This window comes from Salmo salar, chromosome 16 (assembly GCF_965601325.2).
Source record: "Salmo salar chromosome 16, fSalSal1, whole genome shotgun sequence".
Lineage (NCBI taxonomy): Eukaryota > Metazoa > Chordata > Actinopteri > Salmoniformes > Salmonidae > Salmo > Salmo salar.
In genome coordinates this window covers 44,877,490-44,901,279 of record NC_138306.1, presented here as the reverse complement: position 1 = coordinate 44,901,279, position 23,790 = coordinate 44,877,490, and the positions used below count along the sequence as shown (strand labels likewise).

At 44.5% G+C, this 23,790-nt stretch overlaps 2 protein-coding genes across 8 annotated transcripts; both read right to left on the bottom strand.

The window, feature by feature from the left end:
- Nucleotides 1-3,492: 3,492 nt before the first annotated feature.
- LOC123727707 (interferon-induced protein 44-like) lies at nucleotides 3,493-9,049 on the bottom strand. 3 transcript variants are annotated; one of them, XM_082962749.1, is made up of 6 exons: nucleotides 8,937-9,049; nucleotides 8,375-8,444; nucleotides 6,427-6,579; nucleotides 6,026-6,070; nucleotides 5,840-5,925; nucleotides 3,493-4,967 (listed from the first exon to the last, which is right to left on the bottom strand). In XM_082962749.1, the coding sequence occupies exons 2-5, from the start codon at nucleotides 8,414-8,416 to the stop codon at nucleotides 5,902-5,904; spliced, it is 264 nt and encodes an 87-aa protein (XP_082818875.1). In that variant the 5' UTR covers nucleotides 8,417-8,444; nucleotides 8,937-9,049; the 3' UTR covers nucleotides 3,493-4,967; nucleotides 5,840-5,901. The 3 variants fall into 3 exon arrangements, with proteins under 3 accessions (XP_082818875.1, XP_082818873.1, XP_082818874.1); XM_082962747.1 differs by lacking the exon at nucleotides 8,937-9,049 and having other exon boundaries at nucleotides 8,375-8,930; XM_082962748.1 differs by lacking the exon at nucleotides 8,937-9,049 and having other exon boundaries at nucleotides 8,381-8,930.
- Nucleotides 9,050-12,445: 3,396 nt separating this feature from the next.
- On the bottom strand, nucleotides 12,446-20,558 carry LOC106573916 (interferon-induced protein 44). 5 transcript variants are annotated; one of them, XM_014149376.3, is made up of 10 exons: nucleotides 20,241-20,558; nucleotides 20,073-20,143; nucleotides 17,132-17,316; nucleotides 16,953-17,017; nucleotides 16,169-16,238; nucleotides 15,854-16,055; nucleotides 15,511-15,663; nucleotides 13,317-13,488; nucleotides 13,116-13,216; nucleotides 12,446-12,680 (listed from the first exon to the last, which is right to left on the bottom strand). In XM_014149376.3, exons 4-10 carry the CDS (start codon nucleotides 17,014-17,016, stop codon nucleotides 12,492-12,494), a joined length of 951 nt encoding a protein of 316 aa, XP_014004851.1. In that variant the 5' UTR covers nucleotide 17,017; nucleotides 17,132-17,316; nucleotides 20,073-20,143; nucleotides 20,241-20,558; the 3' UTR covers nucleotides 12,446-12,491. The 5 variants fall into 5 exon arrangements, with proteins under 5 accessions (XP_014004851.1, XP_014004849.1, XP_045553255.1 ...); XM_014149374.3 differs by having other exon boundaries at nucleotides 16,887-17,017; nucleotides 20,241-20,555; XM_045697299.2 differs by having other exon boundaries at nucleotides 16,887-17,017; nucleotides 17,132-17,235; nucleotides 20,241-20,555.
- Nucleotides 20,559-23,790: the final 3,232 nt, after the last annotated feature.

The window sequence follows — 23,790 nt, the reverse complement described above, 5'->3', positions numbered from 1 at the left end:
TTCGACCAGCTGGTGGACCTGTCCATCCGGCTCGATAACCTGCTGGCTACCCGGGGATGTTCAGATCGGAGTCTGTTGGTTCCATCCCCCCGCACCCCCTCTCCAATACCGATGGAGCTGGGAGGGGCGGTGCGCAGGGAGACCGGAGGGGGTTCCAGCTCGTGCACCATCTGTGGCCGCAGAGGTCACAATGACGGTTGGTGCCGGGTTGGTTCCTCTGGGTATCGAGGCAGCAGGCAGGGCGCTCTGGCGTCACCCCAGGCACTATTCTCAGCCAGAGCCCCCTGTTGCACATATGTTTTTGTATGTCACTTTTCCTGAGTTTTCCCCGCATAAGGTGCTCGTCGATTCAGGCGAGGCTGGGAATTTTATAGATAGATCGTTCGCTCATAGTTTAGGGATCCCCATTGTTCCCGTGGCTGTGCCCTTCCCCGTTCACGACTTAGAAAGTCAACCATTAGGGTCAGGGTTGATTAGGGAGGCCACCGCTCCTCTGGGCATGTTGACGCAGGGGGGTCACAAGGAGAGAATTAGTCTCTTCCTTATTGACTCTCCTGCATTTCCCGTGGTGCTAGGCCTACCCTGGTTAGCTTGTCATGACCCCACTGTTTCTTGGCAACAGAGGGCTCTCATGGGGTGGTCGCGAGAGTGCTCGGGGAGGTGTTTAGGGGTTTCCGTTGGTGCTACTATGGTCCCCCTGAATATGCCAATTTGACTCTCGCATTCTCCAAAAAGAAGGCGACTCAATTACAACCTCATCGACGGGGCGATTGTGCGATAAATCTCCTGGTAGACGCTGTACTTCCCAGGAGTCATGTGTATCCCCTCTCACAGGCGGAGACGGAGGCTATGGAAACATATGTCTCCGAATCCCTGCGTCAGGGGTACATTCGGTCTTCCACTTTACCCGCCTCCTCAAGGTTTTTTTGTGAAGAAGGAGGGAGGTCTGCACCCGTGTATTGACTATCGAGGTCTGAACCAGATCACTGTGAGGTATAGTTACCCGCTACCGCTCATAGCCACAGCGATTGAGTCAATGCATGGGGCATGCTTCTTCACCAAACTAGATCTCAGGAGCGCTTACAACCTGGTGCGTATCCGAAAGGGAGACGAGTGGAAGACGGCTTTCAGTACCACCTGTATGTCCCGTCTGCTGTTCATGACCGGTTGATCTATTGGGCCCACACATCACCCTCCTCTGGTCATCCAGGCATCGGTCGGACGGTGCGCTGTCTGACTGGGAAGTACGGGTGGCCCACTTTAGCTAAAGACGTGAGGGTTTATGTTTCCTCCTGCTTGGTGTGCGCCCAGTGTAAGGCTCCAAGGCACCTGCCCAGGGGTAAGCTACACCCTTTACCCATTCCACAACGGCCATGGTCACACCTGTCGATCGATTTCCTGACCGATCTTCCCCCATCACAGAGAAATACTATGATCCTGGTTGTTGTGGATCGTTTCTCTAAGTCCTGCCGTCTCCTTCCTCTGCCCGGTCTCCCTACGGCCCAACAGACTGCGGAAGCCTTGTTTATGCACATCTTCCGGCACTCTGGGGTGCCTGAGGATATAGTGTCTGATCGGGGTCCCCAGTTCACTTCGAGGGTCTGGAGGGCATTCATGGAATGTCTGGGGGTCTCGATCAGCTTTACCTTGGGTTTTCACCACGAGAGTAACGGGCAGGTGGAGAGAGTTAACCAGGATGTGGGTAGGTTTCTGAGGTCCTATTGCCAGGACCGGCCGGGGGAGGGCGTAGCGTTCGTGCCCTGGGCAGAGATGGCCAAGAACTCGCTCCGCCACTCCTCCACTAACCTCTCCCCCTTCCAGTGTGTATTGGGGTATCAGCCGGTTTTGGCTCCTTGGCATCAGAGTCAGACCGAGGCTCCTGCGGTGGACAACTGGTTCCGGCACGCGGAGGAAACATGGGACGCCGCCCATGTTCACCTTCAGCGCGCCGTGCTGCGCCAGAAAGTTGCAGCAGACCGTCACCTTATTGTGGCCCCGGTGTTTGTACCGGGGGACCGGGTCTGGCTCTCGACCCGAAACCTGCCCCTCCGCCTGCCCTGCCGGAAGCTGGGTCCGCGGTTTGTTGGGCCATTTAAAGTCCTGAGGAGACTAAACAAGGTGAGTTACAGGTTACAGCTTCCCCCTGATTACCGTATTAACCCCTCGTTCCATGTGTCTCTCACAGGCCGGTGGTGGCTGGCCCGCTCCAGGAGTCTGAGGTGTGGGAGGTTCCTCCGCCCCCTCTGGACATCGAGGGGTCCCCGGCGTACTCCGTTCGTTCCATACTGGATTCGATGCATCGGGCGAGGGGCCTTCAGTACCTCGTGGACTGGAAGGGGTATGGTCTGGAGGAGAGATGCTGGGTTCCGCTGGAGGACGTGTTGGACCCTTCACTGCTGCGGGAGTTCCACCGTCTCCATCCGGATCGCCCTGCGCCTCGCCCTCCGGGTCGTCCGCGAGGCCGGTGTCGGCGCACAGCTGGAGCCGCGCGTCAAGGGCGGGAGGGGTACTGTTAGTCGGTGCCTCTCCTTGTTCGGGCAGCGTTCAGCGGTCGGCGTCACCGGTCTTCTAGCCATCATTGATCTACTTTTCATTTTCCCTTTGTTTTGTCTTGTCTTCCCAAACACCTGGTTTCAATTCCATCATTACATGTTGTGTATTTAACCCTCTGTTCCTCCCATGTCCTGGTCCCAAATTGTTTATTGTAAGTGCTTGTCACGATCGCCGTAATGAGCGGACCAAGGCTTTGCGTGTGTAGAGTTCCACATCTTTATTTAGTGCGAACTTGCAAACAAAAGAAACAAGTAAACAATCAACGAACCGTGACATAAGAGGTGCAACATGCACTAACTCAAAAACAAGATCCCACAAAACACAGTGGGGAAATGGCTGCCTAAATATGATCCCCAATCAGAGACAACGCTAAACAGATGCCTCAGTTTGGGAACCATACCAAGCACACCAACATAGAAATAAACAGCATAGAACAGGCCCTGACCTACTATACCATAGAGAGCCAAGGGCTCCAAGGGCTCTCTATGGTCAGGGCGTGACAGTGCTTGTGCACGTATGCTGGTGTGTGATGGGTTTTGTTACCCATTGATTGTTTGTTCTATTTTACGGTGGTTTTTATTATTAAACTGCTCCGTTGGAACACAGTTTTTGCTCTCCTGCGCCTGACTTCTCTGCCGCCAGTACGCACCCTTTACAATGATACTGTCCAAAGAGAAAATAAACGTAGTCTTATTTATTTGACTCAGTGGATTCAGTTTCTCTCTACACTTATTCTACAGCGAGGAAAACCTGCCGGGGAACAGGATGTGTCTATAAAGGAGAGGAAGGTGTGGTCTGCCGTGAAGCGTTCCACTCGGATCATACAGAATGGCACCATGCCAGCGGTGGCAGCCGCTGCCTCAGTCCCCTCCTTGATAACCTCCATAAAGGCCTTATGTGTCACATGTATAAATGATTGATTGGAGACAGGCGCAGGAATATGTAATAGGGGGTTTTAATACTCCACCCAAAAATAGAACATGCCTTGAAAGGCACAGAGATGAAGCCCAAAACAAACACGTATACCAAAACACATGGATGCAACCCAAACAAAGGAGCGAGGTTAAACCCCTAATAAATACACAAGACCCGTAATAACAATACACAGCACGAGACCCGTAAACAATGCACGGGACAAGACCCGTAATAACAATACACAGCACGAGACCCGTAAACAATGCACGGGACAAGACCCGTAATAACAATTGCACAGTACTACACGGGACGAGACCCGTAATAACGTGTACACAATACACGCAGCACGAAAGCCGAAACAACAAGCACAGGTACTCACAAGACCAACGGATATGGGAACAATAACTGACAAGACAATGGTGAACAGAGGGCACATTTGATAATTACTAATCAGGGGAATTGGAATCAGGTGTGCGTAATGAGACAGTTCAGTGCCGCCTAGAGGCCGGTGACATAGAACTCCAGAACTGGTGCACGGAATGAGCAGCAGTACTGGGGGAATCTGTGGCATTATGGGCCACTGTAGACAGGAAGAGCCCACCTCCTCCTGTTCATCCAAGACAAGTTGGCCCTGCCTCTGTTGAACATGCCCCTCACCTGTGCTAAGCTAACACTTCCTTGGCCACTTTGTACATATATCCACATGTGGTCAGTGACCCATAACCCCATGTGAAAGTGCCCCTATTATACAAAACAGGTTAAAACATCCCTAGACAGGCAACATGTACACAGGCCAAAATGGCTCTTACACATAAATTTTACTCAAAGCAAGACTTCTGTGAATGATTATTCATTGTAAGCAAGCTTACCGCAGCAAAACAAGCTGAAATTCACTACTTTCATTCATCTGCTTGCTCTGTCCTCATATTTAGCCTTGCATTGAAGTGTTTACCATTTTCTTTTCAGGACAACCAGGGCCACAAGTAGAACACAAAACATATAACATAAACAGTTGCATTGAGACTCAATAAGTTAATTAACATGTTAACAATAGTGAAAACAAGTTTAAAAAATCATGATAAGGATATGTAATGCATATTTCTATTACACAGAATTTCACAGCCTTGTTAAAGACACTTTATCTTGGTTTGCATTTTGACTCTTGACTGAAAAGGTTGGTGAGCACTGGTTTAGGCTCTGTTGCTGCATTGTTCTGGAAGTGCAGATCCACATATTGCAGGATGTGGTGCACAGCACTGAGCAGAAGGATGTTTTCTCTTTATTATGTTTATTTTGGGGGGGTAGATCAGCTTTAATATTATAGATAGATTGAAGCTTCCATCAATGTAATTGTCTGCATCATTTCCAATCTCCCAAATATTTGTTTGTAAATAAATATATATGTCTGTGTTCTCAGCAACATCCAGCTCAGACGAGTAGTTCTTCACTGGGACGATGTTGCAGGTGGACATGCCAAGCAGAGCCCCAGCCTTGGTCATCTACACACACACACACATACACACACACACACACACAAACATTTGTTTTACTATCCTTGTGGGGACCAACCAATTGATCCCCATTTCTATGTCCTATTTTCCCAAACCCTAAGCCTTACCCTAACCTTAACCCTAAACTCATAATCCTAACCCTACACCCAAACCTAAACCTAATTCTAACCCAAACCTAACCCCTAAGCCTAAAATATACTTTTTCATTGTGGGGACCAGCAAAATGTCCCCACATGTCCAAATGTTCATTGTTTTACTATCCTTGTGAGGACTTCTGGTCCCTCCAGACATTATTCCCAAAAGGTCTTAATGATGAAATGCCATTATTGTTATGTTGTACGTGTGAACATCAATTAATGCCTCCACTTCAGATTACTCTCCGTTTGTTCTTGCTCTGTACCCAATGATTTATGAAAGCTTACTTGATAGGTCGATGTCCTCATTATGGATTTACAGACGTGTTTAATACATTTTATGTACACACTTTATTAGAATACTTATATTTCGTAACACTTGCTTATTTTCCCTCGACTCCAACCCCATTCGATGCACTGAACGGATGTGGGTGGAGCAATGTCTACATAAGGGTGCAAGTTACAAAAACTCACAAAAGCTCTGACGAAGGCCTTGAGGCCGATACGTGAAGCTTAATAAAGAGCAGTGATACTAGCAAGAGCAGTGTGCAGGTTTCTTATTTTTTCCCCACCAAGATAGTAAAACCAAACACACACACCCAGACACAAGTCAGTCAAGGATGCTCACAGTAGACCTACATACAGGGTGCTTACATTTCAGATGTTCCAATTGTTGACTAACACATCAATAAGGGAAATTATTGAGAGTAATGTCTGCTGAACAACCTGGCTTTTGTACATCTGGATGATGTCACAGGCGGTATCCTGACACACCTTGTCCACGTATGTCAGCAATGCCACTTGATGCACACCTACAAAACACATTTGTTTCACACACTGTCAACTGACAGAAATGACCACAGTTCCTACAACCATTACTGCTGTTGCTAAAACACTTCCTCCTATGCTCACCCATGTCACTGATGTCTCCGATCTCACAGGCTGCTCAGGACTGAACTGTAGAGGATGAATGAGAACATTAGCTTGGTTGTTCAAACCAACCAGCTGAGAGAGTATTGGAATATTCTCTACTAAACAGAGACATTTATATCAGGGGTGAGCAACTCCTATCCTGTGAGGCTGCCTGCATGCGTATGTTCCAACCCAGCACTATCTCCCCTGAATCATATTAGTGGTCTAAATTGCAGACTGTGATTAGTTGAATCAGGTGTGTCAGAGCTAAACTGGAACAAAAGCTGGCACACACTGTGGCCCCTGTTGCTCAACTCTGAAATATATGAAACTCGACTCCCAATACTTGCACTCTGTCTTACACACACCGGTGGCACCTGTGTCCGTTCTCCCTCACGTACCTTGTGTCCCTCGGGTGCATGGCCTTTGATGATAGCCAGAGTGTCATGGAGGGTTAGTCCAGTGGTCTCCCCATCTCCCAGACCCATGACATCACACAGGACCAGCGCAGTAGGCTGCTCTGGACTCCGCCCACGGATGTTGAACAACTGGAGCTGAGATAGAGGACACAGACAGAATTACACAGTGCCTTCGGAAAGTATTCAGACCCCTTGACCTTTTCCACATTTTGTTATGTTACAGCCTTATTCTAAAATGTATTAAATAAAAAAAATCCTCAATAATTTACACACGATACCCCATAATGACAAAGTGAAAACAAGTTTTTAGAAATGTTTGCAAATCTATAAAAAAATAAAAGCCAGAAATATCTTATTTACATACATATTCAGACCATTTGTTATGAGACTTGAAAATTGAGCTCAGGTGCATCCTGTTTCCATTATTCATCCTTGAGATGTTTCTACAACTTGATTGGAGTCCACCTGTGGTAAATTCAATTGATTGGACATGATTTGGAAAGACACACCTGTCTATATAACATTTGACTGTGCATGTCAGAGCCAAAACCAAGGAATTGTCCTTAGAGCTCCGAGACAGGATTGTGTCGAGGCACAGATCTGGGGAAGTGTACCAAAACATTTCTGCAGCATTGAAGATCCCCAAGAACACAGTGGCCTCCATCACTCTTAAATGGAATAAGTTTGGAACACCCAAGACTTTTCCTAGATCTGGCTGCCTGGCCAAACTGAGAAATCGGGGGAAAAGGGCCTTGGTCAGGGAGGTGACCAAGAACCCAATGCTCACTTTGACAGAGCTCCAGAGTTCCTCTGTGGAGATGGGAGAACCTTCCAGACGTACAACCATCTCTGTATCACTCCACCAATCAGGCCTTTATGGTAGAGTGGCCAGACGGAAGCAGCTCCTCAGTAAAAGGCACATGACAGCCAGCTTGGAGTTTGCCAAAAGTCACCAAAATACTTTCAGGCAATGAGAAGCAATATTCTCTGGTCTGATGAAACCATGATTGAACTCTTTGGCCTGAATGCCAAGCGTCACGTCTGGATGAAACCTTGCACCATCCCTATGGTGAAGTATGGGGGTGGCAGCATCACGCTGTGGGGATGTTTTTCAGCGGCAGGGACTGGGAGACGAGACAGGATCAGAGGCAAAAATGAATCGAGAAAAGTACAGCGAAATCCTTGATGAAAACCTGCTAAGGACCTCAGACTGAGGCAAAGGTTCACCTTCCAACAGGACAACGACCCTAAGCACACAGCCAAGACAATGCAGGAGTGGCTTCAGGACAAGTTTCTGAATGTCCTTGAGTGGCCCAGCCAGAGCCCAGACTTGAACCTGATCGAATATCTCTAGAGTGGCCTGAAAAAAAGTTGTGCAGCAACGTTCCCCATCCAACCTACCAGAGCTTAAGAGGATCTGCAGAGAAGATTGGGAGAAACTCCCCAAATACAGGTGTGCCAAGCTTGTAGCGTCATACCCAAGAAGACTCAAGCCTGTAATTGCTGCCAAAGGTGCTTCAACAAAGTACAGAGTAAATGGTCTGAATACTTAGGTAAATGTGATATTTCAGTTTCTTTTGTTTAATAACTTGGCAAAAATGTCTAAAAACCTGTTTTTCCTTTGTGATTATTGGGATATTGTGTGTAGATTGATGAGGGGGGAAAAAACAATTGTATCCATTTTAGAACAAGACTGTAACGTAACAAAATGTGGAAAAGTTAAGGGATCTGAATTCTTTCCGAAGGGACTGAATGTGTGAGGATATACTATGTGGTTTAAAATATGGAGTGATTACCAATAATAGTTTTTGCAACTTAACTAAATCTTTTCAACCAGTCAAGTATCTTTATTTTGCATGTAATTATTTTGCATGTAAGCCCCAAAACTCCCAGATTTTCACAAACTCGAATACTTTCTATGTTTTTTTACCTCTACCTTTTTGGTGAAGCTGGCAGAGGAAGAGCCAACCATGGCCCGTGCATGTGCATGCCGCCACCTACTGAGCGGGATCGAACAATATGCCCAAAACATTTAGTGAATCTTCCTGTGAAGACTGACTGAACAGAGCTGATGATGCTGGACTTGCCGACTCCGACAGGCCCCAGCAGCAGAACCCGAGCCTCAGACAAAGCCTCAGAACCAGGCTTATAGGAACTGATAGACTCCATCAGGGTCTCCCTGCGACTGGATACACATGGGTCATTTTCAATTCATTTTGATTACACCAGACGTAGTCTCACGTAGCCATACCTCCACATCACGTTGTTATTACTAACAGCAATAATGAGAAAGGTGTCCCCCAACCAAAAACTGGTGCAGAAATCTCAGTTAGGCCTATCTTAACAGGTTGCCTGAAGCCACCGAAAGACATGCTGTCAATGTAATAACATGTTCAATAATTTATCATAACTTTCAAGTATTTAGAGCCAATGACTGTCATCATAAAATCAGATAGTGTTCAAAGAAGAACATAATTTACTTAGTTACTTACTTACTTAAAGGAGCCTATATAATGCAAAACGGTAGAGAGCAGATTGCTTGGAGATTTTATCTCTGACCGAGCTGAATTCAGTTGAACCTGCAAGCGTTGCGTATCTGTTTCTCAGTAGATGTGTCTGTTGTGAGGAAACGAAATATATGAAATTCTTCTTCTTCTCTGGCATGCACAAATGTAATGTGTATGCCGCCACCTACTGAGTGGGATGGAAAAAATATGACCAAAACAGTTTCGATATGAGGAAGAAGACAAAAAATCATACAAACCACAAATAAAATAAAAGTAAATCAGGGCAATCTGTTGATGCGTTGTCAAGGAGGGTGGTCACTTGTGTTGTGAAGTAAAGGATCACAAGTTTGAGCCCAGTATGGCTACAGGGACAGTGTTTCATACCAGTAGAGCTGTGTTCAGCATAAGCATAGCCTACTCAACATAGACTTAGGCTAAAAAATAATTATAATAAGTGTATATCCGAGTTTCAGTGTAGTATACTTGTGTAGTAATTAGAACAGTGTTTGAACCAGCGATGTTTCTCTTTTCAGGGCAATCTGTGCCATTAAGTTCCACACCTCATACGTCCATCAAAGGCATTAGAATGAGAGACTAGAGGAGGATTATCCCACCATTGCTGCCAGTGTATTAATTGAAGGGAAAGTGAGCGAACTGCACCAACTTGCGACCCTTCTGTTGGGCTCCCGAGTGTCGCAGCAGTCTAAGGCACTGCATCTCAGTGTAAGAGGTGTTACTACAGTCCCTGGTTTAAATCCAGGCTGTATCAAATCCTGCCGTGATTAGGAGTCCCGTATGGTGGAGCACAATTGGCCCAGTGTCGTCCGGGTTTGGCCGAGGTAGGCCGTCATTGTAATTAAGAATTTGTTCTTAACTGACTTGCCTAGTTAAATAAAGGTTAAAATATATATATATATACACATTTTATTCTGTTACAGGGAAAGCTCACTACTGCCCATGCTTTAGAAGTCCAGACCTCTTGGAAGAGGTTGTACACTGACATACTGAGGATACACTTAGGCCTATTGCATGAAATACTAAACTGATGCAACACATTTTCAGCAAGACACCAATTGCTGCTGGGCCTCACCATCAGCAAAATCATCTGATGGGAACAGAGATGATATCGGGACTATCTGAAAACATAGTGCATTGATTAGAACACAACAGGATGTACAATGACTTTCATGTATTGTGAAAGATGTACTATAAGTGAAATTATGTTATTGATATGGAATTTGCCAGATGATGGCCTGTTACGTTATTATAGTGTGTTTGCTTGATTGAATATGTTCATATTACTCTGTATATTCCAGCTATCAAGTGTGCTTACTTAGGCCTGTAAGTTTAAAACAAATAATGTTTTCAATGTCAATATAACGCTCCGTTTAGAGTGGAACGTCAACTATGCAAAATTTAGACTAGACCGGAGTTTTACAAAACATGTCTTTATTCTCTACAAGCAACCACCATCTCAATCATTTCACTTGACAGACAGGAATTTATAGACACAGGCCAGGCACTAATCAATGATCATCAACTCCAATTCACACTATTCCACCAATAAAGTTTTTATCACTCTACCAAAATGGAAATAACTTATCTTATTGTGAATTTATTCAAATCACCCAACATTTTTTATTATGATTGTAGACTTATTTTTAACAGACAAGGATAATAGCACTCTTCAATCCCCCAATACATATTTTTTATATGGCTTAGTGGATTCAGTTTCTCTCTACACTTATTCTACAGAGGAGAGCAAAACGTGCTGAGAAAGAGGATGGAGTTGGTCTTGTGTCTATAAAGAATAACAAAGGGTGGTCTGCTGTGAAGCTTTCCTCTCGGATCATACAGAACGTCACCATTATAGACTTAGGAATAATAATACTAATAATATATATATTTATAAAAACATGCCTTTTGTGAACCAACACTCACACCTGGCTTTCCCCACTCCCTTACTAGCTCTGACTTTGCTGATAGCTACTTTATTGAGGAAAAAAGTACTTACTATGACTGTGACATGTGGTTGTCCCACCTAGCTATCTTACGATGAATGCACGATGATCTGTAAGTCGCTCTGGATAAGAGTGTCAGCTAAATTACTACAATGTAAATGTACTAGTATCTCTACGGTCACATGCCGGTGATGGCCTCCTCGTTTACCTCCACAAAGGCCTTATGGCCACCATAGACAGGAAGAGCAGCCCTGCCCCCATTAAACGTGTCCCTCACCTGGAGAAGGGGGCAGTTGCATCCCGATATGGCGACCGGAGTATGGGTAAGTGGGTGTGTTGAAAGGAAAGTAATGGGCGTGTGGAAAGGAGTGGGTGAGTCGAAAGCTCTTTGCTATAGGTTAGACCAGGGGTGTCAAACTCATTCCATCGAGGGCTCAGTGTCTGTGGGTTTTTGGTTTTTCCTTTCAATTAAGACCTAGACAACCAGGTGAGGGGAGTTTTTTACAAATGAATGAACTTAATTCATCAATCAAGTACAAGGGAGGAGAGAAAACCCGCAGACACTCGGCCATCCGTGGAATGAGTTTGACATGTGGGTTAGACAATTTTCATTGAGCTGTGTATTTTTTTTCTTCCATTTGTCACCTAGCAACTACCTTACATTGACCTACCATACAGCAATAGTTTTGACTTTGTTTTTAAGCCAGGGGATGTCTGAGACGTTTTTTTTACTGTTAGTTTTGCACAAATTAAATAATGGTACATTTTCAGTTATAAAACGGATGATTATTTATTTTTGATCAAAAGTATTGAGAATGGGCGTGGAGTGCGTGTACAGCTGTCACCTTGATAATGGCTACTAGGTATCTTATTACCAACGCAGTTGCCAGACAGTAGTAATTGTGTCAAGCGGGAGCAAACGGCACTGTCCCCTTGTTGTTGCCGTTCATGCCCTCCCCATTGAGTAGTAGACTGTATGTATGTATCAAGGTGACATCTTAATGGTTATCAAAATTAGTTATTACTTGTGTAAGCTTCTATCCTTCTTGAAATAAATTCATGTGAGAGAAAGAAAATGGCCACGTTAGCTACCGCCGGCTACACGACCGTGACACCGAGTAGGAAGCACTTCAATTCACATGCACAAGGATTCAACACCTGGTGCACTGGTTGCCGTCACCAGTTTGTCAACTCGTCGTGTTGTCCAATCAGCCACGCAAAACGGTCTTGAGTGAAAACAATTCTGCCCAATTAGCTAATTCGCTTTCCATACGCCCACTCCGGTCGCTATATTGGGCTGCAGCTAACCATACTTGCTCACCTGTGCTGAGTTAACACGTTGTACCTATATACATGTGGCCAGTGACCCATAACCCCTTGTGAGAGTGCCCTATTGTTCAAAACAGGTTAAAACATTCCTAGACAGACAACATGTACACCGTTCAAAATGGCTCTTACACATTTGTTTTAGTCAAAGCAAGACTTCTGTTAAGGACTAATTAAAAAGTGAACAATAGTGCAAGCAAGTCATAAAACATATGTAATGCATTTTTATTTTAAATAGCATTTCACAGCCTTTTTAAAGAGACAGTTTAGGGTATGTTGCTGCACAGTCCTGGAAGTACAGATCCACGTATTGCAGGATGTGGTCCACAGCACTGAGCAGAAGGATGTCTGTGTTCTCATCAACGTCCAGCTCAGACGAGTAGTTCTTCACCGGGACGATGTAGGAGGTGGACATGCCAAGCAGAGCCCCAGCCTTGGTCATCTACACACACATACACAGACACACACATTTGTTTTACTATCCTTGTGGGGACCAAACAATTGATTCCCATTCAAAATCCTATTTTCCCTAACATCTAACCCTTAACCTAACCCTAACCCTAACCTTGATACTAATCCTAACCATAATTGTAACCCTAGCCCTGAACCTACCCCTAACCCTGATTCTAACCTTAACCCAAATTGAAACCCTAAACCTAACCCCTAAGCATAAAATAGTATTTTTTGGGGGGGACTAATTTTTTTTTCCTTGTTTTATACTATCCTTGTGAGGATTTCTGGTCCCCAACATGACAGTAAAACCAAACACACAAGTCAGTCAAGGATGTACATACAGGGTGGTTATATGTCAGATGTTCCAATAGCTGATGTTCTAATAGCTGACTAACACGTCAATATGGGGTATTATTGAGAGTACCGTCTGCTGAACGATCCGACTGTTGTACACCTGGGTGATGTCACGGGCAGTTTCCTGACACACCTTGTCCACGTGTGTCAGCAGTGCCACTTGATGCACACCTACAAAACACATTTGTTTCACACACTGTCAACTGACAGAATTGACCACAATTCCTACAACCATTACTGCCATTGCGAAAAAGCTTCCTGTATTGCTCACCCAGGTCACTGATGTGTTCTCGGAGCTGTTGGAAGGTGGTGCCCAGGCCTTTGGTGTAGCTGGACACTTTAGAAGCATCCACCACAAAGACGACACAGTGGACCTTGTCTTTAAGGGACGGCTTCTTCACATAGCCCACAGTCTCTGATCTCACAGGCTGCTCAGGACTGAACTGTAGAGGATGAATGAGAACATTAGCTTGGTTGTTCAAACCAACCAGCTGAGAGAGTATTGGAATATTCTCTACTAAACAGAGACATTTATATCAGGGGTGAGCAACTCCTATCCTGTGAGGCTGCCGGCATGCGTATGTTCCAACCCAGCACTATCTCCCCTGAGTCATATTAGTGGTCTAAATTGCAGACTGTGATTAGTTGAATCAGGTGTGTTAGAGCTAAACTGGAACAAAAGCCCTGTTGCTCAACTCCGAGTTATATGAATGTTATACACGCTGTGGGTCCTGTTGCTCAACTCCGAGTTATATGAATGTTACACACACTGTGGCCCCTGTTGCTCAACACCGAGTTATATGAATGTTACACACGTTAGGGCTAGGGGGCAGTATTGAGACGGCTGGATAAAAAACATACCCGATTTAATCTGGTTACCACTCCTACCCAGTAACTAGAATATGCATATACTTATTACATATGGATAGAAAACTCCCTAAATTTTCTAAAACTGTTTGAATGGTGTCTGTGAGTATAACAGAACTCAAATGGCAGGTCAAAACCTGAGAGATTCCTTTACAGGAAGTGGCCTGTCTGACCATTTCTTGAACTTCTTTTCCATCTCTATCATTTACTAAGGATCTCTGCTCTAACGTGACACTTCCCACGTCGTCCATAGGCGCTCAGAGCCCGGGAAAAAACAGAATGTCGTCATTCCAGCCCCAGGCTGAAACACATTATCGCCTTTCTCAAGTGGCCGATCAAGGGACACTGGGCTTAGGCGCGTGACCCGACCGCCCCCGCCTTTGGGATTTTTTCCTCTGTTTGCCGAAAAGGAGATTCCCTGTCGGAATATTATCGCTTTTCTACGAGAAAAATGGCGTAAAAATTGATTTTAAACAGCGGTTGACATGCTTCGAAGTACGGTAATGGAATATTTAGAATTTTATTGTCACGAATTGCGCCATGCGCGCGACACTTCTTTACTATTTCGGATAGTGTCTGGAACGCACGAACAAAACGCCGCTATTCGGATATAACGATGGATTATTTTGGACCAAACCAACATTTGTTATTGAAGTAGCAGTCCTGGGTGTGCATTCTGACGAAGACAACAAAAGGTAATGAAACTTTTATAATAGTAAATATGATTATGGTGAGTGCTAAACTTGCCGGGTGTCTAAATAGCGAGCCCGTGATGCCTGGGCTATGTACTTAGAATATTGCAAAATGTGCTTTCACCAAAAAGCTATTTTAAAATCGGACATATCGAGTGCATAGAGGAGGTCTGTATCTATAATTCTTAAAATAATTGTTATGCTTTTTGTGAACGTTTATCGTGAGTAATTTAGTAAAATGTTAGCGAATTCCCCGGAAGTTTGCGGGGGTATGCTAGTTCTGAACGTCACATGCTAATGTAAAAAGCTGTTTTTTTATATAAATATGAACTTGATTGAACAAAACATGCATGTATTGTATAACATAATGTCCTAGGGTTGTCATCTGATGAAGATCATCAAAGGTGAGTGCTGCATTTAGCTGTCTTCTGGGTTTTGGTGACATTATATGCTGGCTTGAAAAATGGGTGTCTGATTATTTCTGGCTTGGTACTCTGCTGACATAATCTAATGTTTTGCTTTCGTTGTAAAGCCTTTTTGAAATCGGACAGTGTGGTTAGATTAACGAGAGTCTTGTCTTTAAATAGCTGTAAAATAGTCATATGTTTGAGAAATTGAAGTAATAGGATTTTTAATGTTTTGAAAATCGCGCCACAGGCTGCAAGTGGCTGTTACGTAGGTGGGACGAATTCGTCCCGCCTAGCCTAGAGAGGTTACACACGCTGTGGGCCCTGTTGCTCAACTCCGAGTTATATGAATGTTACACACACTGTGCCCCTGTTGCTCAACTCCGAGTTATATGAATGTTACACACACTGTGCCCCTGTAATTGGAACGTCGACATCCAATACTTGCACTCTTTCTAACACACAATGGTGGCATCTGTGTCCGTTCTCCCTCACGTACCTTGTGTCCCTCGGGTGCATGGCCTTTGATGATAGCCAGAGTGTCATGGAGGGTTAGTCCAGTGGTCTCCCCATCTCCCAGACCCATGACATCACACAGGACCAGCGCAGTAGGCTGCTCTGGACTCCGCCCACGGATGTTGAACAACTGGAGCTGAGATAGAGGACACAGACAGAATTATATGTTTAAGGATATACAGTGTGGTTTACAATATGGAGTGATTAACAATAATAGTTTTTGTAAGTTAACTAAATCTTTATTTATGCATGTAATTGATCTATATCAACCAGCCCCAAAACTCCCAGTTTCTAACAAACACAAATACTTTCTATGTTTTTTTTACCTCTACCTTTTTGGTGAAGCTGGCAGAGGAAGAGCCAACCATGGCCCGGTTAGTGAATCTTCCTGTGAAGACTGACTGAACAGAGCTGATGAAGCTGGACTTGCCGGCTCCGACAGGCCCCACCAGCAGAACCCGAGCCTCAGACAAAGCCTCAGAACCAGGCTTATAGGAACTGATAGACTCCATCAGGGTCTCCCTGCGACTGGGCAAACATTGGTCATTATCAGTTAAATATGATTACATGGTGGATTGTTTAGTAGGCCTAGTTGGTGTACATAGATAAGTTTGAGTGTATTGTTGTGATACCCTACTCACTCCTCAGTCCATGCAACATCCCTCCATGGGGACTCCATCTTACTTTTGCACTTTTCTGCCCATGGCAGGCCTAGAGTTGAGAGAGTATAGTGTAAGAGCAAACTAATGAAAATCATGAATTATCAGGTAAATGTAGTCTACTGGAAAGTGGCAATGACTCTCACAGCACACAATAGATGATTAAAGGCCCAGTGCAGTCAGTGCAGATTTCCCTGTTAGGCTATTAAAGGCCCAGTGCAGATTTCCCTGTGTTTTATATATATTTCCACACTATAAGGTTGGAATAGTACTGTGAAATTGTGAAAATTATTATAATGCCCTTTTAGTGTACGAGCTGTTTGAAAAGACCCCCTGAAATTGAGTGGGGTGGAATGGAGTTTTGGCCTGCCTGGTGACATCAGGCGGTAAATTAGTTAAAAGACTAATAAGAAAGAGAGTTCTAAACCTCTCTGCCAATAACAGCTAGTTTTCAGTTTTCCCTTCCATACTCCCAGACAGTCCCAGCAAAATCCTTGCTTGAGAAATTGCTCTTTGCTAAGAAGCAATTTTTTTTTTTTTTTTTACCATTTTAATTGGAAACACTCACTGTAAGGTACTTAATTGTTACACAGAAATGATTTTATATTGAGATAAAAACGGCTGCATTGGACCTTTAAGAAATTACTCCAACATCATGATAGTCAACACCTATTTATCACATTCTCCTTGCAGATCTTACTCGAGTCAGGTCTGCCGTCCCCTCTCAACAGGTCTGTTGCCAAAGGTTTTGACGAAGGTTTCTCACCATGCAAAACTGGTGCAGAAAAATTAGGACACCCTCCAGATACCATCCCGAAGTTGAAGGACATGCTGTCAATGTAATAACATATTCATATACCATCATGCAACATTGAATTGTTAAAGCCAATGACCGTAATAAAATTAACATGGTTCAAAGATTAACTTAAAGTAAACTATACATACCTAGCAAGATTGCTTGGAGATTTTATCCACAACCAGCTGAGCCTACGGATCAGTTTGACCTGATAGTATTGTGTATCTGTTCCTCAGTAGACTTGTGGGTGTGTCTGTTGTGTGGAAACGAAAGTGAAATTTTGAAATCCCATTTCTACTTGTCTTTCTTTCATACCAGTAGAGGTGTGTTCAGCCTAGAGTAAAAACAAACCTCAGTTAACTCAACATGAACTTAGACTTTTAATAATTATAATAAGTCTATCATAATTTTATAAAGCTCAGGAAGAGGGATGCGGCTGTTGGAAGTACAATCTAGAACTGTTGTGGGTTCAGCAGGAGTGTTTCAGTATAGGCTACTCTTGTAGTGATTAGAACAGTGGCATTATCTTGAGAGACTGCCCGAGGATTCTCCCACCATTGCCACCAGTGTATTAATTAAATGGAAAGTGCTCAAACTGCACCAACTTGCGACCCTGTTGTGACTGGGAAATCTAACTACCGCCCATGCTTTATAACTAAGTCCAGTCCTCTGACATACTACACTTGCGTGAAATACTGAACTGATGCAACACATTTTCATCAAGACACCATTTTCAATGAGACAGAAAAACAGACAATGAATAACCCATCGAAAAACTGAATCAGAAAGTTTGGGGCAATTATGCTGTATCCACATATTTTGCCTATGGACATGCTATTGTACACACACACGGTATGTCATTCACAGTCCTCTATGTACAGGGCATTCAGAAAGTATTCAGACCCCTTGACTTTTCCACATTTTGTTACGTTACAGCCTTATTGTAAAATTGATTAAATAAAAAAATATCCTCATCAGTCTACACACAAAACCCCATAATGACAAAGTGAAAACAGGTTTTTAAACATTTTGGCAAAAATACCTTATTTACATAAGTATTCAGACCCTTTGCTATGAGACTGGAAATTGAGCTGAGGTGCATCCTGTTTGCATTGATCATACTTGAGATGTTTCTACAACTTGATTGGAGTCCACCTGTGGTAAATGAAATTGATTGGAAATTATTTGGAACACACACACCTGTCTGTATAAGGTCCCACAGTTGACAGTGCATGTCAGAGGAAAAACCAAGCCATAAGGTCGAAGGAATTGTCCGTAGAGCTCCGAGACAGAATTGTGTCGAGGCACAGATTGGGGGAAAGGTACCAAAACATTTCTGCAGCATTGAAGGTCCCCAAGAACACAGTGGCCTCCATCATTCTTAAATGGAAGAAGTTTGGAACCACCAAGAGCTTCAGAGTTCCTCTGTGGAGATGGGAGAACTGTCCAGAAGGACAACCATCTTTGCAGCACTCCACCAATCAGGCCTTTATGGTAGAGTGGCCAGACGGAAAACACTCCTCAGTAAAAGGCACATGACAACCTGCTTGGAGTTGGCCAAAAGGCACCTTCTCTGGTCAAAAGACCAGAGAAACAAGATTCTCTGGTCTGATGAACCCAAGATTGAACTCTTTGGCCTGAATGCCAAGCGTCACGTCTGGAGGAAATCTGGCACCATCCCTATGGTGAAGCATGGTGGTGGCAGCATCATGCTGTGAGGATGTTTTTCAGAGGCAGGGACTGGAATACTAGTCAGGATCGAGGGAAAGATGAATGGAGCAAAGTACAGAGAGATACTTTATGAAAACTTGCTCCAGAGGGCACAGGACCTCAGACTGGGGCGAAGTTTCACCTTCCAACAGGACAACGACCCTAAGCACACAGCCAAGACATTGCAGGAGTGCCTTCGGGACAAGAATCTGAATGTCCTTGAGTGGTTCAGCCAGAGCCCTTGAGTGGTTCAGACTTGAACCTGATCGAACATCTCTGGAGAGACCTGAAAATAGTTGTGCAGCGACACTCCCCATCCAACCTGACAGAGCTTGAGAAGATCTGCAGAGAGGAATGGGAGAAACTCCCCAAATACACGTGTGCCAAGCTTTTAGCATCATACCCAGAAGAGTCAAGCATGTAATCGCTGCCAAAGGTGCTTCAACAAAGCACTGAGTAAAGGGCCTGAATACTTACTATCATGTCCTGACCAGTAAAGGGGTTATTTGTTATTGTAGTTTGGTCAGGACGTGGCAGGGGGTGTTTGTTTAGAGTGTTTCAGGGTTTGTTGGGCTATGTTCTTATGTAAGAGGGGTGTTTGTTTTATGTGTTTCGGGGTTTGTGGTTAATGTTCTATGTTAGTATATTTCTATGTTCATTCTAGTCTTTCTATTTCTATGTTTAGTTAATGGGGTTGACCTTCAATTGGAAGCAGCTGCTCCTCGTTGCTTCTAATTGAAGGTCCTATTTAAGAGGGGTGTTTTTTCTATGGGATTTGTGGGTAGTTATTTCCTGTTTTGTGTTTGTGCACCTGACGGGACTGTTTAGTGTCGTTTGTTGTTTTTGTATACGTGTTTCTTTTGTTTTCCTTTTTTAAATAAAATAAGAAGATGAGTTTACACGTTCCCGCTGCGTTTTGGTCTAATCCCTACGACACCCGTGACAGTTATTTTCTACTCCCTGTATATAGCCATGTTATTTTCTACTCCCTGTATATAGCCATGTTATTTTCTACTTCCTGTATTTAGCCATGTTATTTTTTACTCATTGTTATTTGTTAATCACTGTATATTTATTCCTTGTGTCGCTTTTTCAATTTGTTATTAAATGTTTTATCTTAGCTTTAACTCTGCATTGTTGGACATGGACCCATAAATAAGCATTTCACTGTTAGTCCACACCTGTTGTCTGCAAAGCATGTGACAATTGATTTGAGTGGCTCTTTATGACAGAATGTTAAAATTACTTGAACACTTCTCAAAAGGCACCGAATTGGTGCAACGACCCAATTGTGGCCTGCGTTGTGGGAGAATGTGTACATAACAATTAGCCTATACATTTACATTTTATTCATGCAAAAGGGATTTAATTTTAGCCTACCTTCAACAAAGAGTTGGATCCCTCTACTGAATACCACTTCCCTTTGAGGAGGTTTGCTCCCATGTACACACCTGAGGAAAAATATGACCATAATTATCATCAGAACACTGCAAAAGTCCACATAGTACCTACAATGCAATCTGGATTGAAAGTTGAGTTGAAAGTTACCCCAGTAGTAGTAATAAAGTGAAACACAGTCCTCGTGCTCTGTTCATTCTGTCTGTTTCAGTTGGTGCTCTGGAGAGGAGAAAACCCAACTGCTAGTGAGTCCCTTGAGATTATTGGTGTCTTGTCCTCCTAGTATCATACAGCTCTCTCCTCTCACATGGACTTCTACTGCAGGGAAAGATAGTTCTTCACCTCAGGTTTTTATTTGAGCATTTAGCCCAATCCTGTTCAGAACCGTCAGTTAATCACTAATTAGGAGAATATCAATAAATTATACAGTCATATTGCTATCTCCTCTAAAGATACAGACTTTCTCACAACTAAGTTGGTCTAGAGGAGGGACACCGTAGCAAAGAGGAAATGTTGTGAAAAACTATTTGGGTGGAACATTAGTGTTTTCCCAAGGCACGTGTTGTCCCCCTCTATCGCTCGCTCAAAACAAGTAGATCAGTTATTCAGTTTGTAGGAGGTTAGAAAAACAAGAAGGACTGGTATGAGTGGTTGTGTCTGAAACAAATGTAGACTCATGTAGGACTTCTCCAGTTCTGCCCACTCTGGAGTATTTGGGGGGATGCTGACAATGAGGATTGTCTGTGGTAAACCACAAGCGGCTTAACTTTACCTCTCCCTTTGCCATTATACTGTTAGTCAACCCATGAGAAATATTCACTCTCAGAACATGGCAATAACAAAACAACAATATCAACCTGAGAGTTTATTAGGAGTTGCTTTGGAAGGCCAGTACAGAGTACCTTATACAGATGCAGGATTTTAATTTGAGCCAGTTTGCTACAACAGGAAAATAATCCTGCAGCAACTGGAAATGTGAATTATTATGTGGATTGTAATTAATGGATATTTTTGGTAGGGGTTGACAATTATTTTGTTACGGCAAATCAGTCTTGTGGTTAATGTTCTATGTTAGTATATTTCTATGTTCATTCTAGTCTTTCTATTTCTATGTTTAGTTAATGGGGTTGACCTTCAATTGGAAGCAGCTGCTCCTCGTTGCTTCTAATTAGTCGCACCACGCTCCGCTCCACAGGTAATATTACACTTCGCTACATTACAATGGCTTGATTTGTTTGATCTGAGCAATTCTTCTTAGCTAGCTACATAGCCGTCTTTGTATCAAAGATAATTGTGTAGTTTAGAGTAACTGAGTAATTATCGAGGCTAGCTATCTTCGTCCTCCTAACGTAGTCAACACTGCTAGCTGCTAGCTAGCTAGTCATCACTGTTAGCTAGCCAACTTCTACCGACTAGCAGCACCGCAGAAACTATTACATTACAACGCAATGACTTGATTAGTGTGGTGTTAGTGTTAGTTAGCCAGCTACATAGTTGTCTTTGCTGTCTCTGTATCTAAGATAATTGTGTAGTTTGAGTTTGAGTATTATCGAGGTGTGCTAGCCAGCCGCGACGCGGCGCCAGACTTACTCAACACACCTAGTCATCATTAACCCACTGCCAGCTAGCCAACCGTTACCGACTAGCAGCGCTGTAGTTACTAATACTTTACAACGGAACGATTTGACTGGTGCAGTGTTACCTAGCTAGCTACCTAGTTGTCTTTGTCATAGCTTGATAATTGTTAATTGATAATTGTTAGCTAGCCAGCCATCGAGGTTAGCTAGCCAGCTATTTCCGTCCCCCGCGACGCCATTTTTCCTAACCTAGCCAACTATTACCGACGAGCAGCATTGTTGAAACTAAATACACTACAAGGAACGTCTTGATTAGTGTTATGTTAGCTAGCTAGCTACAAAGTTGCTTTGTATCATGACAAGGTGTAGTACTGAAACTACCGAGGTTACCTAGCCAGCTACACGTTCAAAGTCAACAACGCAGCCACTGCTAGCTAGCCTACTCCACCAGCCAGCAGTACTGTATCATTTTAGTCAATAACATTTTTGCAACGTAAGCTTAACTTCCTGAACATTCGAGACGTGTAGTCCACTTGTCACTCCAATCTCATTTGCATTAGCGTAGCCTCTTCTGTAGCTTGTCTACTATGTGTCTGCCTATCCCTGTTCTCTCTCCTCTGCACAGGCCATACAAACGCTCCACACCGCGTGGCCGCTGCCACTCTAACCTGGTGGTCCCAGCGCGCACGACCCACGTGGAGTTCCAGGTCTCCGGCAGCCTCTGGAACTGCCGGTCTGCGGCCAACAAGGCTGAGTTCATCTCAGCCTATGCTACCCTCCAGTCCCTAGACTTCCTGGCGCTGACGAAAACATGGATCACCACAGATAACACTGCTACTCCTACTGCTCTCTCCTCGTCTGACTACGTGTTCTCGCATACCCCTAGAGCATCGAGCCAGCGGGGTGGTGGCACTGGAATCCTCATCTCTCCCAAGTGGACATTCTCTCTTTCTCCCCTGACCCATCTGTCTATCTCCTCATTTGAATTCCATGCTGTCACAGTTACCAGCCCTTTCAAGCTTAACATCCTTATCATTTATCGCCCTCCAGGTTCCCTTGGAGAGTTCATCAATGAGCTTGACGCCTTGATAAGTTCCTTTCCTGAGGATGGCTCACCTCTCACAGTTCTGGGTGACTTTAACCTCCCCACGTCTACCTTCGACTCATTCCTCTCTGCCTCCTTCTTTCCACTCCTCTCCTCTTTCGACCTCACCCTCTCACCTTTCCCCCCTACTCACAAGGCACGCAATACGCTTGACCTCATCTTTACTAGATGCTGTTCTTCCACTAATCTCATTGCAACTCCCCTCCAAGTCTCCGACCACTACCTTGTATCCTTTTCCCTCTCGCTCTCATCCAACACTTCTCACTCTCCCCCTACTCGGATGGTATTGCGCCGTCCCAACCTTCGCTCTCTCTCTCCCGCTACTCTCTCCTCTTCCATCCTATCATCTCTTCCCTCTGCTCAAACCTTCTCCAACCTATCTCCTGATTCTGCCTCCTCAACCCTCCTCTCCTCCCTCTCTGCATCCTTTGATTTCCTCTGTCCCCTATCCTCCAGGCCAGCTCGGTCCTCCCCTCCTGCTCCGTGGCTCGACGACTCACTGCGAGCTCACAGAACAGGGCTCCGGGCAGCCGAGCGGAAATGGAGGAAAACTCGCCTCCCTGCGGACCTGGCATCCTTTCACTCCCTCCTCTCTACATTTTCCTCTTCTGTCTCTGCTGCTAAAGCCACTTTCTACCACTCTAAACTCCAAGCATCTGCCTCTAACCCTAGGAAGCTCTTTGCTACCTTCTCCTCCCTCCTGAATCCTCCTCCCCCTCCCCCCCCTCCTCCCTCTCTGCGGATGACTTCGTCAACCATTTTGAAAAGAAGGTTGACGACATCCGATCCTCGTTTGCTAAGTCAAACGACACTGCCCTACCCTGTGCTTTGACCTCTTTCTCCCCTCTCTCTCCAGATGAAATCTCGCGTCTTGTGACGGCCGGCCGCCCAACAACCTACCCACTTGACCCTATCCCCTCCTCTCTTCTCCAGACCATTTCCGGAGACCTTCTCCCCTACCTCACCTCGCTCATCAACGCATCCTTGACCGCTGGCTACGTCCCTTCCGTCTTCAAGA